This window comes from Taeniopygia guttata, chromosome 13, assembly GCF_048771995.1.
Source record: "Taeniopygia guttata chromosome 13, bTaeGut7.mat, whole genome shotgun sequence".
NCBI classification, from domain to species: Eukaryota; Metazoa; Chordata; class Aves; order Passeriformes; family Estrildidae; genus Taeniopygia; species Taeniopygia guttata.
In genome coordinates this window covers 17,383,849-17,401,155 of record NC_133038.1, presented here as the reverse complement: position 1 = coordinate 17,401,155, position 17,307 = coordinate 17,383,849, and the positions used below count along the sequence as shown (strand labels likewise).

General features: G+C 53.1%; 1 protein-coding gene across 2 annotated transcripts in view; it reads left to right on the top strand.

Moving 5' to 3' along the window:
* Positions 1-1,001: 1,001 nt before the first annotated feature.
* The window catches only part of FGF18 (fibroblast growth factor 18), a 64,225-nt gene continuing 47,919 nt past the window's right edge, over positions 1,002-17,307 (top strand). The window contains exons 1-2 of one of the 2 annotated variants that reach the window (XM_072935315.1): positions 1,002-1,480; positions 1,756-1,792. In XM_072935315.1, the coding sequence (XP_072791416.1) occupies positions 1,262-1,480; positions 1,756-1,792 (256 nt within the window). In that variant the 5' untranslated portion in view covers positions 1,002-1,261. The remainder of the gene's footprint in view (positions 1,481-1,755; positions 1,793-17,307) is intronic. The other variant, XM_030284049.4, reaches the window with a different exon arrangement.

Genomic DNA, 17,307 nt, shown 5'->3' with positions numbered 1-17,307 from the left:
TTAGATACATCACAGACACGTGTTAGTGCTGGAAGTTTTATAAGGACTTGCTTTGATCACTGTTTTAAAACTTAATGTTTTCTGTGCCTCTTGGGCCTGAAACTATGGGCCAAAACACCCTGTGACTTGATACCTGAAGGCTCCCCAGTGGTGAACTTCAGGGATTAAAGATACTGCTTGATTTGTGGCTGAGACTGCCGGGGGAGCAAGCACCTCAGTTCCCGCAGAGGTGGGAGCAGCTGGGCCCAACATGCTGCACTGATGCATGCTGTTATTTGAGTGGAGAATTTGGAAAGCTCAGAGTTCTGAGCTACGGTCATGTTCTCACTTAATAAGGTGTTAACTGAAGCTGGGTGCTCTTTGGAGACTTCGGCTATGTGTGGAGGTTAACGGTTCCTGGCATCTTGTCTGCTATAACGAGCTTTCAGACAAGAGGAAAGAGTTACCACACGCTATCAGCGTGTGAATTTTTTTTTCCTAACCTAAAGCAAACCCCAAACAAACAGAAAAACCGTCCCAGAACTGAGGCGGAGGAAGGCTCAGGGCTGTCCCCGGGGCTGCGGGCGGTGCGGGGCGGCGCGGCGGCCGCTGGAGGGCAGGCGAGCCGTGCGGAGCGGCGGAGCAGCCCGGCGCTCGGAGCCCGCCGCCCGCGCCCCGCCGCGCAGCGGTGCCGGGCCATGGACCGGGCGGCTGCGGCTGTCCCGGCCCGCGAGGGGCCGCTCCGGGGCCGCCGGGCGCCGCCGCCCGCCCGGGGCTCGGCGGGCACGGGACGCGCTCCTGCCCCGTCGGAGGTAAGGGCGCACCGGGCGGCCGCGGCCACGCGTGTCGGTGCAACGGGGCAGCGGCCGCGCCGGGGCTTGCGAGCCCCGCGCGTCCCGGGCGAGCGGCGCCGCCCGCTCTGTCGCGCCGGGGAGGGCTCGGGGGAGCTCGACCCCCTCCCCGTCTTATTCTGTAAGAAACTCTTCCCCGGCGGCGCTGCCCGCGGCCGGGCGGTGCCAGCGCGGTGGGTCCCGCCTCCCGCTCCGCGCCCCGCGCATCGCTATGCCGCCCGCCGGAGCGCGCAGCGCGGAGCCCAGCCCGGAGCGGGGCGCGGCGGCGGCCGAGAGGCTCCATCCGCCCAGCGGGGCCGGCCCGGTCCGGGGGGACGCGGGGGGGCACTTGCTGATGATCGGAAGTTACTGACAATAAGCACCTTCATCCCCCCAAAGGCGGAGAGAGGGAGAGGAGGAGGAGGAGGAGAGACAGGGGGAGAGGAGAGCTGATGCCTGACGAGTCACTCGGCGGAGGCAGAGCGGGCGGTACCACAACTTCCCGGCGGCGCGGAGCGGCGCGGAGCAGCGCGGCGCGGATCGGAGCTCGCCGGCCGGATCGCTCCCATGTCAGCGCGGCGGCGGGGGACTGCGCTCCGCTAGCAACCAGCCGCCGGCCAACCCGCTCCTTGCCCAGCGATGTATTCACTGCTCTCAGCCTGCACTTGCCTGTAAGGATTATGGCATATTTCTAAATATTTTTTTTAAATTTTTAAAAAGATTTTTAAATTTTTTTAAACTTTCATTCTGGAGGTTCTGGTTGCATTTTCCTTGCAGCCAGGTGGTAATGGGGACCTGAGCCTTTTTATAAGCAGAGCATCGCTCTGAGCCCTTTAAAAAATTGCAAACAAAAACAAAGAAAAAACCAAACAAAACAAAAATCAACTTTAATCATTCTACCGCATCATTTGATCTTTTGTTGCTTTTTTTTTTTTCTCCTCTCCAGATGTTTACATTTCCTGCTGCTGTGCTTTCAGGTACAGGTACGTGTCCTTTCTGTCCTCTCTCGCTTTTGGTTGTAAAATAGAAACAAAGGCGGCGTGCTGACCTCCACTGCCAGGCAGGTTTAGCTGGGGCTTTCACTTGTTTCCCTCTAGTTTTTATAGCTGTATTAAACCGAGCCCCGCACCAGATGCTGGAGTGTCACTTGCCCTGGACCGGGGCTTCCCCTGCGCTCAGCTCCCGTTCCGTGCCCCGTTGTGCTCGGCCGCCGGTACGGGCAGGGGTGCAGCCGGTGCGCCGGTAGCCTCCGTAGCGGCATCCTCTGGAGTGCATTAGCCTGGCTAATGATGTGAGAGGGAGTGCTGGACTCTGCTTGCACAATGTTGATTGATGCACTTGCCTTGGAAGAGCAGGCGCTCTCCTGGTCGCCCTTCTTTCCCTTTTTCCTTTTTTTTTTTTTTTTTCTCCTCTTTCCCTCTTCGGTAACTCACTCCCACTCCCAAAAACCGATGCTTTGAAAAACACGAGTTTTCCTAGCCAAGAGAAGGAGGCTGCGTGCTCCCTCCCCATTATTCAGTAGAACGCCGTCCAAGTCAGCTCCAGCCTTTGATCCTGTCTCGGCAGGAATGAGGCCGTTGGAGGAACACCCTGAGCGAGGCTCTGCAGCCCAGGTGCCCGCGGGATGGGGATGGCAGCTGCCCCATACCGCGGGGATTTTAGCTGGACATCCTGGAGCAGACCCAACTGCGGGGCCGGGCAGAGCAGGTGCCACTTCGGTGGCCCCGGCCACCTTCCCGCCGGAGCCGGGGGACACTGGTGCCACCCTTGGCCCCCGAGTTGTGCTTTGGCCGGGATTGCACCTGCTCACGCTCTCCGGATCCCCAGCTGCGGGATGGTCCTGGATGGTCACATCCTTGGAGGGGGCTCCATCCCTCTGGCCAAGCTAAAACCCCAGCCAGCGCCATCCCGTGCTCTCCCATCCATCCAAAAAACGCCCGATCACATTTTTTTCCTCATCCCCTCCGAAAACTGCAGCTCGAAGCCGACACCAGCAGAGCCTTCCCTGGTGGAGCAGCAGGAGAGGATCGGCACTGTAAATTACCCTGCGCTCGGAAGGTGTTTGCTGCTTCTCTGGTGCGGGTTTTTTTCAGCCCGAGGAATCACAGGCTGCGCGGGGCTCGCAGCGCCGGAACCCTTTGCAGCGGGGAGAGGTTTTTTTGCGCTTGTGCGGTAACTGAAGTTAATCAGCCATCCAGCCCCCTTCCTCTCCCCCTCCCTTCGGTGCTTTTAGTGAATCAGAAAAAGTTTGGCTGGCTGCCTGGAAAGCACTTGCTAAAATCTGATCTCTTACTTCAGCAGCCTTAAAACAAAGTTATTGGCATTTATACAGTTGGAGCTTGCAGGCTTCCAAAGCAATAAAATAAAAAAAAAAAAAAAAGGAAAAAAAAAGAAGAAAGCTCTGTGCTCTGCTGCTATTAGAACCATACTTGCTACCTTTTGTGCTGATTTTGCAGCGTTTTGGGGCTGTGAGGTGGGATGGCTGCTCTGGGCTCTGCGGAGGTGTCCTGGCTGCGGCCGGAGGGGCGGCGGAGCTCGTTGGGTGTCACACGCAGAGCGGAGCTCCTCCGGCAATTGGTGTGGGGAGCCAAAACATTAGATTAGTCATACTCGAGGGCCTTCGAGTGAGTGTTTACAGTATTAATGGTAGATGAAAAGATGTGAATGCTGTAAGTTTTTATTGCGCATTTTGTTACACTTTCTTTCTGGATTTATTCATGGGATTACATGTTTTGAGCCTCAATGGGAGCAAGGGATTATAGGATTTCTTTAATAATGATCAGTTTGGGTAGGAGTTAGCCTTTGGTGAACTGGAGTAAATTAATGCATCACTTAGATTTAATATTTATTTAGTCTAAAGGAAGTTGTTTAGTTTTGCTTAAAGGGCTCTGTGTTGTATTGGGGAGATTTAAGAGTTCCTGAAGTGGATTATGTTCTAAGGCTGCCTTTTGCCCTCCGTTCAAGCCATGATCTGTAGCTCATCATGTATGCTTGTCTTAGAATTACTCTGCTCTGCTGCTGCCTGGTACCCGTGGCTCTGTGTGCAGAGGCAGAAATCCCTCTAGTGTGTGTGGGGCTGGAGGAATTCTGGGACAAAACACCATGGTTTGGGTATGCTCTGTGTGATCTGGTGGATCCTTGTGGATGAGGGCTGTGGTGCACTGATGTGTGAGCTGCTGCAGTTCTGTGGTGGGGGCTCAGCTCTGGCCAAAAGCTTTCTCACAGACCCCAAGGCCACGCTGCATTCGCCAGTGGGTGATGGGGCAGGTGTAGTATCTCCTGTGGGCAGCGCTGGGAAATGTTCCACAACCCTAGCCACAGGGAGGTTGGAGGCTCGAGAGTTTCCAAGAGCAGGATTTGGAGCCCTGGGTGAGTTGGACTCCTCCAGGGCTTTGCCATTGTGTGACATTTCCACCAAGGAGCACCGGGACTAACACATGGTAGGGCAGAGGGGAGCACTGCTGCAGCGTGGGTGCCTGGAGGAGAGGTCATTCACCTTCCCCTGTAACAGCAATGCCCTGTCTTGTTTTCTTCTCTTGCCTCTTAGGAAGTCGCTCTGATACTTGGGGTTCCTGCAGTTCCAAAGCAGGGATGCTGGATACCCTTGCAGACCCTGGTGACATTAATTTCTTTATGCAGGTTGTTCTTAGGAACGCTCTGTTGCTGATGGTTACTGAACTCTCCCTCTATCACGTCTTTAGCATTCTTCAGTTTATTCTCCTGCCTCTTCACACTTCCAGGAGCAATTTCTCTTCCACGTGCTTTTTTGTTCTGTATGTCTCAGAGTGGTTTTGGGTTTGGCTTTGGAATCAATCTCTGCTCTTCAAGCAGGTGAGAAACCCCAGAAGCACTTTGCAGGGTTGGAGGGGATTGCCCCATGCTGTGCTGGCTCTGGCAGCACCAGTGACCCTGAAGATAACAAATTTGGGGACATGGGATCTCAGAGGGCCCCCTTTGCCAGGGCAGGTGGGAGCTGGAGGCAGCTTCAGTGTAAGTTGAGCAGTAGGATCTGAGGTTCTGAGTGCTGTCCTGGTTTGCAAGAGCTTCCAGCTCTTCTGTCCTTGAGCCACCTCGAGTGCATGGCCAGGCAGAGCACGGGGCAGTGCCTGGGCTGCCCTGGCTGTGCTGCAGAGCAGAGGGTGGTCCTGCCTCAGCCTCTTCCCTGCCTGATAAACCTCGCCATGTTCTCCTACACGGAGTGCATCTGTCTTAGATTATGAAGAGGTCCCTGATAGGGCCAAATCCTTTGCTTTTATGGCTCTTGTAGGTTAAGATCCAGCTTTGGAATCTGATCCAGAAGCAAACAGGAGGTCAGAGGAATGCACAAGGCAGCACTCGGCTATTTTCACATCTGCTGGTGTTGTGTAAGAGGAAGGCTGCTGTGTGCCATGCCAATAGCAACTTATGTTTCTCCTAAGCTCCTGTGCAGCGACAGACAGTTATTGTTTGGGACATTGTAAAGTGAGACACGGAGAAGTGTTGCTTCCACACGTTCAGTGAGCCAGATCCTGCGGTCTGGCAAAGCCACACGCATGAATGCCAGAAGGACATGTCAGAGGCATGAGCCTGCTGAGCAGCTCCCTCCCCTCTCCCTGCCTGCTGCTCCATAGCCATCCTCCCTGGGACAAGCAGGATGGGTGGTGAGTGCCACCAAATGGCTCTGGGGATTCACTGTGGAGAAGCCAAAGGAGGTCCTGGTCACAACCCGCCCATCTTGCCTTGGCTGGCCCCTCTTTCTGCGGGTGTGCAGCAGTGGTAGAGCCACAGCCCCCTGCCTGCCCTGTCCGTGCCCTCCTGGTGACAGCACCAAAGTCAGGGTGCTGGACTGCACATCACCAACAAGGTTATTCTCATTCTCCCCTCCCTGTAGATGGGCACCCACCTGCCTTTGTCCTCTCTGGGTGGCACAGTGTCTGTCTTGAGGAGGTGCCAAGGCTGCATGTGCTGCCAAGGATGGAACTTTGTGCATCCCCACATTGTTCCTGAAGCGCTGTGGGATGGGGTAGGTGGTGCCTCTGTGGGCTGCTCCCTCCTCATGGCCAAGTCCTGCGTGCCAAGACTGAGTGGGGCCCAGAGCCCACCAGGCTGGGTGATCCCGTGCTTGCCCTTTCTGCTCAGCCTGGATGGGGAACAGCACATCCTCGGACAGCATCCCTGTGTCAGCACCTGCCTCCTGCTCCACAAGGGTGGAGGAGTTATGCTGAGAAGGACAGAATATGGCAAATGTGGTCTGCTGAAGGCTGGGCAGCTCTCTGTTGATTTTTTGGATTGCACCTGCCTTGATTACGAGGCAGTGAGAAGACAGAGAAACTGCGTGAGCAAAGCCTGAGTTAACGAACAGCGGAGCTCAGCGATGCAGCAGCACGTGGCCCCATCGTGGCTGGAGTTGATGGGATGGTTTTAGCTCTGGCTTGGTGCTGTGCTGGATTCCCAGCGCTGAATGCAGTTCCTGATGGTATGGCTCTGCTGGCCTGCAACCTGCCGAGGCAGGGTCCTGTTGGACATGAAATTGTTTGTTCCAGTTTCAAATGCCCTTGCTCTCCAGGAAACAACCATGTGGCTTGCCACAAGGGATTTTTATTCCCTGCTGCTGACTCATTGCACCAGACTATGAAGTGTTGTGTCCTGAAGCTGCCCTGTGTATCTGGCTTCTGCCTCCTGAACTTTGGAGAGCTTGGGCTTGTGAAGGAAGAGGAAGCACATTAGGGCATTTGCCTGGGCTGGAGCAGGGCAGCTGAGTGGCAGTGGGCTGGTGCTTGAGCTGATGAGTGCTGGGGTTCTCCTGCAGGAGGTGTGAGACTCAGCTTAGCTCGAGTGAGTGTGTGCTGTCGGTCTTGCTCCTACACAGATGGGGATGTGCAGCCTGTGCCCCACCTGCAGCTCTCGCTGCCTGCCCTGGGCACACCGTGCCTTTGCTTCTCACTGAAGGTCCCCAGTCCTTCAAAGTGCTGGGACAGGTTCTCTGCCACAAAGACCCCTCAAAGACATTTAGCAGGAGGATTTGCAAAGCTGTTTCCAGATTCTTACTCCAACAAGGCTGACACAAACATGAGCTGCTTCAGCATTTGGGGGCTTGGATTTCTGAGTATGCTGTGGCAATGGGCAACAGAGCAGAACTCCTTGGGGCTTTGCTCTGCACCCCTGCGTGAGTGCAGTTTGCTTTTCCAAAGCTCCAGACATGGGTGAGGTGCTTCAGAGGAACAGAGATGGACATGGGCATTGTTGAGGAGAGTGCCTAGAAGGACACCATGAGGTTCAGATTTTAATTGATGCAGTGTGATGGCTGTATTGTATTTCGGTTTTGCTTTCCTTATTGCCCCTGAAAAGTACAAGACTGGATGGAGGCAAGGGGCAGGTTTGGAGTAGTGCAGGATTGGAAGTGGTGTGAGGTTCAGTGAGGGGTTCAGAGCAGTGTGGGATTCTGAGAGGTGCTGGGTTTGGATTAGTGCTGGGTTTGGAGTGGAGTGAGATTCACAGGAGGAATTCCTGCTCAAGCTCAGAATTAGTTTTTCTTACAGAGTAGCTTGGCTGTAGCATTCCAAGGGGGGAGAGAAAAGAGCAGAACGGGCAAAGGGTGGCACTGCCTGAGCTCTGGCTGTAGCTGGCATGTGGGATGCACTGGTGGTGGGAGTGACTGCTGAGGGTTGCAGGAGGCTCAGGGAGGATGAGCAGCACTGGGGGCTTGGGCAGCCACACTGAATCTTTGATTTTAGTGTAAGCTGATAGCACCAAACTGGTCAGCTGGGCCAGTGGGTATCTTTCTCTGCTGTGGGAGGCTGAGCTCAAGAGAGGGACTCACCTGAGACCAAAAATCATTATTTTGGATCTATAAAGCTACTTTCCAGATCCTTGGGAGTATTTTCATGTATCTCTTCCTTTCCTTAGGACTCTGTTTTGCTCCCTCCTCACTTGTAGAGCTGTTTTTGCTTTTTTTTCCCACAGATTTAGATACTTTATTATGATAAGTGAAGGTGAAAAAATGTGCTCATGGAACGTGATTTAAAGAGGAAAAAGAGGAATGGCTGCTGTTGGTGCCTGGACAGAGATGGGGATACCTCCTGCTGGGGTCCCTGCCTGGGGTCTGCGAGTTGCTCTGGCCCTGGGAAGCCTGGGGTGGGTGCTGGGGGAGCTGGAAGCCCTGGGCCCAGGGAGACACCTAAATGCCCTCCTGCCTGTGAGGTGCTGTGCTGCAGGGCATGGCCTCCCTGTACTCTGATGCTGAGACCTGGGGGCTTCCACCTGGGTCCTTGTGGCCTGGAAGGTCCAGACATGATTGTTTTTCTTTCCTTCCCTGGGTTTTTGTGTTTTGGTCACCTGCTGTGCCACAACAGCAGGTAGAAGCAGACATTTTGCAGAGCTGTGCAATGTGCTGCCTACCTGGCATGTCGCCTCTGTGTCCTGATGCCTCTCCAGATGTCCATGGAGGATTAGGCATCCAGCAAAGCAGCTGGAAGGAAAGTAAGAAAAAAAACCCCCAAAATATAAAAGGCTGTCTGGCTCTGCAAAAGTATTTCGCTATTGCCATTCAGCAGCCTCGCCATAGCATGAAGAGAAAGAAAGGGGAACACAGAGGAAGGAGGAGGCTTAGTCTGTCATGGTCTGTGTGTTTCCCTTTGTGCTACCTCCTCACAGTCCCAGGGGCTGCGGAGGGTGGGAGCCGGGTGCCAATCTTCCCCCTCGGGGGCTGGGCTGTGCTCTGTGCCCCTGGGCTGCCATGTGGGGCTGGTTACCTGGGCAGTGCCATCCCAGCCCCTGCCTGCTCTGCTACACACACAGCTGCATCTCAGGCTGAACCACATGGCAGTGATGTCCACGCAGTGACAGCACATCGTCCCCTTTGCCAGGCTCTCTCACACCCTGTGCCTCTCACTGTGCCTCTGCATGGAGTTACTGCCTTGGTTCTGCTGCAGCCAGGAGAGCCAGAGCTCCTCTGACCTCTGGAGCTCAGGATGCAGAACAGTTCTGATGATCTCCTGCCTGTGGCACCTTGCCTGGGCTGGTGCTGCTCTGGCTGTGGGACTGGAGCTGCGCTGGTGCTGCCGAGTTTGCTGCTGATGCTGCTGGAGGTCAGCGTTGCTTTGGAGGCTGTGGGAGGAGAGGGGAAGATCTGAGGCATTGGGGTAAAAGGCCTCAAGTTGTGCCAGGGAAGGTTTAGATGGGCTATTAGGAAAATATTTATTCAACAAAAGTGTTTATTCAAGCACTGGAAGAGTGGAGCCACCATCCCTGGAAGTGTTCATAAGATGTGTGGATGTGGCACTCGGGCATCTGGTTTAGCCATGGGCCTGGCAGTGCTGGGTTAACAGGTGGATTGGTGATCTTAGAGGATTTTTCCAACCTAAGTTATTCTGTGATAGGAAGTGGCGGTGGGAATGGCCCAGCACACCCTGCTCACTGTTGTGTTGCTGGTGATGGACAGGAGATGGGGCAGCGCCCAGCCCGTGGGCTCACCCATGTGGAGATGGAAACCAGGGCAGGCTGGGGTGCTGGCACTTGCCCAGGCACACCCAGAGCCCCCAGGATGGCCAGGCTAAGGAGCTGGATCTGGAAACGAGATCCTGAGGGGAAGCAGTGTGGCAAGGGGCCCAGTGTGCCATGTGATTCCTCTATTCGTCCTTTAAAATCCAAATGGATGGATGCTAAACCTTGGTGAAGGTGCCAGAGAAGTCACTTTGCATGGATACAAATTTCAGGATGCAGCAATTAATAATGGATTGCTCTTCCTACAAGGTATTCCCAGCACTCCTTAGTCCTCCCAGTTCCTTTTCCTCCTGCAACATATTTGAAATCCCTTTTTTCCTGCTAGAATACTATCTTTGGCATCATTTTGAAGGACAGCTTGTTAAAAAGCTTTTGTATCTTTTGGAATACCCTGAGCTGCTCTTGCACATAAATCCAGAATGAACAGAAAAACGCAGGGAGAAGTGGTGAGCCTGGTCAGTGACTGTGTGTGGTGTGTGTGCTGGGTGTCTGCAGGCATGGCTGCTGGGATGGGAAGCCCTGGGAATATAAATTACAAAGTGGGCAAAGGATGGTTTTGGTAGAAGGGGATTTTGCTGCTTCTCTGATGCTTTTTATCCATTTGAAGAGAAGGGTGGTCTGGAAAGCTGGCAGTGCTGTGACTCCAGAGACTGGGGTCACTTCCCTCCTGTCACACCCCAGGTGATGTGATGGTGTGGCTGCATTGCTCCTCCCGTTGGCATGTCAGGTACAATCCTGGTCAGACAGCTGTATTCGCTTTCCCAAGCTGAATGCAAACCACAGGTGGAATCTGACTGTGCTGTAGGAACAGTGAGTGCAGTATGTGCTCTGTTTCCAGCCATGTTCTCCAGCTCTAACATGAAGCTGCTTTCAGCCCCCTCACTCTCCCAGGCTGGAAGGTTATGATCCCACATGAGCAGCCTCAGTCCCTGGGTGTGAGGCTGCACTGCAGGACTGCACAGGGCAGTGCAGTATTGATTAGCTGTGCAATAAATGATGATGTATGTAGTGCAGGTTTCTGACCCCGTGGTCCGACCTCGTGGTGATTGAGAGAATCCCGGCCAGCTGAGATCAGAGCAGCCCCCAGCAATCGATGGGCAGCAGCAGCTCTGGTGCAGGGCCAGTGCTGGGTGCTGCAGGCTTGGGGCACCTTTGGCCCGGGGAGTGGGCAGTGCTGCTGGGAGATGGGCTGTGCCAGCCTGACCCCAGGCTGTGGGGATGGCAGGGACTCTGTCTATGTTTCCATTGGGCTTCTCAAAGCTGGAATATCTCAGGCTGGAAGGGAGGAGTGAGAGCAGCTCTGGCCGGCATGGAGAGTCTGCCCTGCTCGTCACAGAACCAGAATGGTTTGAGTTGGGAGGGACCTTAAAGCCCACGTCATTCCATGGCAGGGACACCTTCCACTGTCCCAGGCCACTCCAAGCCCCAGTGTCCAACCTGGCCTTGGGTGCTGCCAGGGATGAAGCATCCCCGAGGCTGCCAGAGCTCCAGGAGTGTTTGGACAGCACTCCCAGGAATGCAGAGCATGGGACTGTCAGGGGTCTGTGCAGGGCCAGGGGTTGGACTGAATGATCCTGATGTGGAGCTTCCAATTCAGAATATTCTGCGATTCTTTGGGTAATCTGTGCCAGTGCTTGACCACCTCTGAGGAAAGAATTTCTTCCCAACATCTAATCTAAATCTCTCTTATTTTACTTTAAACCCATTCCCCCTTGTCCTATAATAAATGGGAGCAGTCTGCCAGCAAGGCAGAAGGCTTGCTTTGTACTGTTTATGTTGAAAGAGTAGGTAACAAGAATTTAATTGCTATTTAAATGTAGCAAACAAGAAAATTGAATTTATTTGCTCAGCTTTCATTTCTGGGAGCCTGATTTCCCCAGTGTGCACCATCACCATGTGTGCCAAGACACTGAGCACCATCAGGTTCAGTTGTGGGGTTTCACTTCCAAAGGAAATTTGTGCAAAGTCTGATCTGAGGTCAGCAGGGCTGAGCTGGAAGAGGTGCCCTGTGCTGGGTAGTGGCCCAGGGGAGTGGCATCTGAGAGTGTCCCCAGACCAGCAGGGACCCGGGGGTGTCTGGACGAGGCACGGGGCCTGACATCACCTCAGTGCTGTGGGCGTGGGTACTGGCTGCTGGTTCCCTCCTTAATGTGTCTCCAAAATGGGCTTTGGTTACCATTGGCCTCTTGGGTACAAACAGCTGTGCATTTGTGTGGTATAGATTTAATCTGTTTATAAATAGGCGTCACTCTCCAGAGTGAGTATCTTTTTGTCATTACTGTGTTTCCTAGAAAGAAAGCAGGGAAAAAAAGTAGGAAAATTGGGAATGAGGAGCACCCAAGGAGGACCTGGGAATTGCTCACTGCCTTTGAACTCTGTGCCTCAGCAGCTGTGTGCCTGGAAACCCATCTGCAAAGCTCTGGGTCTGTCCTTGCTAGAGCATCCAGAGAACTGTTGTGGCTCATTCTGTGGCTGCCTCCATCTCTGATGCCAGTGTGGAAACTTCCAAATGGGATTATTTGATCAGGATGAAATGGATCCCAGAGTTGTCTTTGGTGCTTGAGGGTAACTGGTGCTGGCAGGACCCGTTGGGTGATTGTTCAGTGCTAGAACTGGGCACTGGGAAAGCTCTGACTTGATGGTGATGCTGAAAGCAAGTGAGATACCTGTGCCAGCTGTATATTAACTCCCTAGAAATGGAATTAATGGAGCTGAATGTTGCCTGCATCTGCATTCACTTGAAGCTGCCCCCAGCAGCAGGTGTGCCCAGCAAGGGGCTGAGGTGAGCTGTGCCCTGAGTGACAAGTGCTGGGACGTGTCATGGACTGAGGCCCCGTCCCTCAGCAAGTGGACAAGGATCCCTGTGTCCCCCTGCTCTGGGTGAGTCTGGCCTCGAATGGGAAATGTGTGTTTGCACAATTAGCGTGGTCCCTTCCTTCCCTGGGAGCAGAATGGTTTATTGATTTCTGTGGCCCACTCACCCCCACCTATTCAGCAATAATGACCCTTCCACCCCAACTCTAAATCACCCCAGCATGCCTCGCCCATAAGCCCTCTAATCTTTTTGGGTTGTTGTTGGTATTTATGCTCATGGAAGTTTATGATCTGTTGGTGCTGGCTGCTGAAATGCTTTATTTATCCATAGGCTGGGCCACACAGGGAGCGTCCTTACTCTGGTATCATATTCAGGATGCTGTAGTTAAGGGTTGTGTCAGCACTTCCATGCACAAATTGTTTTATTCAGGAGTTTTGCAATTCCGTGGAAAAGAAAACCAGCGACCTGGCACGGCAAGGGGAGGCTTGAAGGCAAACATGAAAGCCCAACAACCCACTGCTCATTTAGGGACTATTAGATGGACAACCTTTTTCCTTGAGGAAAGTCGCCAAAACCATCCTCCTCCCTTGGTTTGATTTTGTGCAAAGAAAACCCTCTTTTGTGTGCTTGTGTTGGGGTTGGATGGGGAGGGCACAGTGAGGCAGGACAGGGGCTGGGATCCTCTCTGGATGCTTGGGAGACAACCCTGTGGCTGGTGCAGAGCAGAGCTGCCTTCTCCTGGGAACGTGCAGGTGTGGAGAGCTCAGGAGCTGCTCCCGGGCCTCCTGCTCCATCCATCCACAGCCCTGGCAACAGCAGGTGATGGGTTATACAAATGTGATTTATGGCCCTGTTAGTGCAGGAGCTTGTGTGCTTATAAATTATTTGGAGATTTCTCAATGATAGAGGCAGTGTGGTATAAACAGGAAAGATAATAGGGCTTGAGAATGTGTTTCAAAGGGCTTTTGGGGAAGGAGAAGTTCTGTGACTACTGGCAGGTATGGGGTGATCCTGGCTGTCCAATAAAAAATATCCAGCCAGGATATTTTGTATTTCTCCCTCTTAATGCTGATGGGGTTTGTGGGCACTCCATGGGCAGCCTGAAGCAGAGTTCATAACTTGGAACAAAAATGCTCGTGGAGCCTTTTGGCCTGGGACAACAGAGTGGGGTTGGCAGTGAGGGTGACTGCAGTCCTCATACACACACAGGCAGTGGTGAAGCAGTGAGGGAACTGACAAAAAAGATGGACAGACAATTTACAAGGTGTTATAGTGTCAGGACAAAAGGGAATGGCTTCACACTGCCAGAGGGCAGGGTTAGGTGGGATAATAGGAAAAGTGCTTCCCTGTGAGGTTGGAAGGCCCTGGCACAGGTGCCCAGAGCTGCCGTGGCTGTTCCTGGATCCCTGGCAGTGCCCAAGGCCAGGTTGGATACTGGGGCTTGGAGCGACCTGCTGTGGTGGAAGGTGTCCTTGCCCGTGGCAGTGTTGGAACCAGGTGATCTTTAAGGTCCCTTCCAACCCAGGCCATTCCATGGCTCATCCTGTGGTTCCTCAGGAAGGGGACTCTGTCACAGAGGGAAATCAGGATGCCATACTGCTGCTCATCCCTTTTGTTAGCAGGTGCCAGGCTGGTGTGAATGGCAGGGACTCCTGAGGAGGTCCCTTCCCCTTGGCACCATTCCCACAGAGGGTCACTGGTGTTACCTTGTCAGAGTGAGCAGGAGTGGAACTGACTGGGGCTCAGTAAAAGGTTTCCAGAGAGGACACTGGTAGAGGAAAGTGATGCTGGGATAATCCAGTCAGGTCCCCAGGCATCTCTACTGGATCAGCTTTTACAGAAGCCACCTCTCACCTGAGGTCAGTACTTGGGAGCTGCTGTGGGGACAATTGCTGGCCAAGTCTCTGTTTTCTGCAATGCAAAAAGGCATTTTGTGAGTTCTGCCCTAACCTGGTGTGCAGTGCTCCGTAGTTGCTGTGTTTTACCCTAGAGGGAGTTGCTTTTCTGCAGTGGGAGCAAGGATCTGTGCTCCTTGGAGGATGTCAGGGGACCAGATGAAAGGAGCTCCCAGGATAAGCACTGGATCGCCGCTGAGGTGCTGCCCCTGCATAACTTTATTCTCTCGTGGGGAGGTTGGTCTTTGATGAACTTCCATCTCCTTCTGGTGGCAGGCTTTTTCTGAGTATCCCTCGGGTTTTCTGTGTATTGTGCCTTTGCTTCTGTTTTTGTGGAGGTCTCAACTGGGCTGGTATCAAGCAGAAGAGCAGAGATGTCACCTTGAACCTAGCAGGCCTGTGCTTCAAACTGACATTTTACATCCTCGTGGTGAATAACTCTGCCTTTTTCCAGGTTTTAGGAAATGCCTGACCAGTTTCAGGGTAGTGAGCTCAGGTTTTCTGCTCTGCCCTGCTGCTGTGGCCAAACAGGTTTGCAGCAGGAGCACCTCCCTTGGGGAAAGGGGAGAAAAGGTCAGGGGTGCTTTGAACCTGGCAGGTTTCTCAGTAATTGGACTCAGCTCCAATTGAAGAGGTGAAGTATTTTCAATGGGGTGCTGCAGCTTTTGTCCCAGGAACACCCCACTGGGAGCTTGCCCTGGTCTCCACTGCTGTGGCCACCCAGGCCCCTGTGCTTGGCCAGCAGCACCCTTGGGTGGGGCAGGCAGCCCCTCAGCCCTGTGCTCACCTGTGCTCACCCACCTGTGCTGGGCAAGGGTTTAATTCCTGCATACCAGGGCAGGTTATTTCAGCAGGAATGCTTTCTCCATCAAGAAAATAAGGTTTTTTTGTTAAGGTCATGGAGCCAGTTGTACCATGCTGAGTTCCCCGGTCCATAGTTTCACAGGGGTTGGTTTTGTTCTGCAAAGCCTGTTGCAGATTTCTTTGCAGCAGTACCGATGCTGTGAGGAGGGACAGGGACATGAAATGAGTTCTGAGAAATCAGTGTGTCCTGGTGCGAGCAGTGAGGAGTGGTGGCAGCAGCACAGAGCCTCTCAGGGATGTGGGGTCCAGCGTGGCCCAGGTGAAGGCTGAAGGACATTGCCACTGGTCAGCAGAGTGTAGGGGACATGGATGAACACAAAACCTTCCTCTGGAGCAGAGGGTGCACCCTGTGCAGAGGTGAGGTGCCACAGCTGGAGCGGTCACACCTGTGTGCTCTCAGGTCAGACCTTCCAGCCCTGAGCTCCCTTGCAAGCCCTGGGCAGCGGCTCGGGAGGCAACACTTGGCCAGACGCAGGGGAAGTCAGAAAGACCACCCAGTTCTGATAAGCACAATTTAGAAAGGAAGGGGAAGGTTGTGAAAAGAGGGGCAAAGGGGCACAAAGGGAAGAAAAAACCCACCCCACCGCCGAACAAAACTGAAGATCAAGACTGCTGTTAAACACACTGCCTGTGAGGGAGGTCTCACCGTGCCTTTTCTAATCTAGAGCCAGCCAGGATTGTATTAACAGCTTCAACGCAATGGAACAAATTAATCCCTGATGTAATTGAAATCGGTGAGGTCACACAATAGGTGAGTTTGACCCAGTGGGATAGAAATAGAACAAGTATTGGAATGAAGGAGTGAAACGAAGTCACACTGTTCAGCCATTGGCATTTCATTCCTAGAAACAAAGGCCGGACAAATGCAGAGAATACATGTCTCTGCTGGGCATGGTTGAAAGCTGCTCAATAATATCAAGCTTTGAAGGGATATTTCTGTGTGGAGAGGAAGTATATAGCAGAGATATAACAAGAATTAAAAAAGACAAAAAGACAAAGAAAGAAAGGAAGAAAGAAAAAGCCCTGCTTGCTCCTTGCCTGATGTATAGCATGGTAAAATAATACCAGCTGTTAACTAATAATCATCACCATCATCCTCATCAAGATATATCACAATTGGAGAAAAACAAGAAAAAGAGTTAAGGTCTAAACTATTTCTGGAAACTCAAACTGTCAGGAGCCCATGGCCAGCTGTGGCCTCCCGCAGATCTTCCTCAGCTGAGGTCTGTGGGGTTGGGGTGCTTTGGTCAACACAGGTAGCAGGAACTGGTCCCACTGGGAAAGAGCTGCCTTTGGATGCTAGGAGGGGGCTCAGTCCTGGCCCCTTTGGTGCTGCAGCACCAGGGCACAGCTCAGGGGCACAGGGGCACTGGGGCTGCCTAGTGCAGGCATCTGAGCTGCTGCTGCTTGTGGTGACATGGTCAGTAATGTGAGCTGCTGGCAGTGACCTGTTCTGAGCCAGTGAGAACAGACAGGTGCAGGGGGAGATGAGAGGCTGGGGATGTTGGAGCCCCTCTGGGAGCTGCATTTCAGCACCTCAGCAGCACTGTGGCGCTGGGCTGGGCTGTGAGCTGGGCTCCTGAAAGTCATTAATCAAGGCTGAAACCCTGCTCTTCCCCAGGATTAACCATTTCCCAGGGTGCAACAAGTTTAGAATCTAACCATATCACACGTGGTGCATTTTCACAGTTCTGGCTATGGCTCATTCCACTGTCAAAAGGAGAAACTTAGTTTTCTTGAAGATGGCATCATCTTTCTCTAGAAAATGGTCAAATACTGATTGATGGGCCATAAAACATTCATTTCCTTGAGCTCTCAGGTTCCAGTTGTTTGGCACTCCCTCCAGCCTCCCTCCTGGTTTCATACCAGGCTCAGTAACACTGTGCCTGCCATTCCAAGGCCAACACATGCCTTGCTTTTGCAGTGGTGCGTGGCTTGGACAGCTGGAGGGGTCTCGGGGCTGCTGGCAGTGTGGCTGAGCCATGGCTGCTGCATTTCTCAGAGGTTGTGTGTTTCAGAGGGAACAGAGGTCTGACCCTGCCCGAGGAGATTCGATCTGCCTTTCTGAATGCACAAGGCAGCTCTCTGGAGGAAAGGAGGCTTCGCTTGCAGAGCAGCTTTTGGATCCAAGTATGTGTCACCTCATGGAGCTGTGTCCCCTTTTCTAAGCCCTGGAAATGTGTTCTCCTTGGGTCTTATTTAACATTTCTGAAATCCAAAGGGATGGGCAGGCTTGACCCCTGCATCACCCCATTTCCTTCTCCTTTTCCAGCTTTCTCACCAAAAAGAAATACCAAAAAGCATTTCAAGTGAAATACTTTGTAAATCCCATTGGTAGAGTTTTTTGTGGAATCTCGTATCTGATCACTTTGAACAGCCACTTCCACAGTGCTCCATGCCCTTTCTCACAGACCACCCCAAAGGGTGCACAGTTACCATCCAT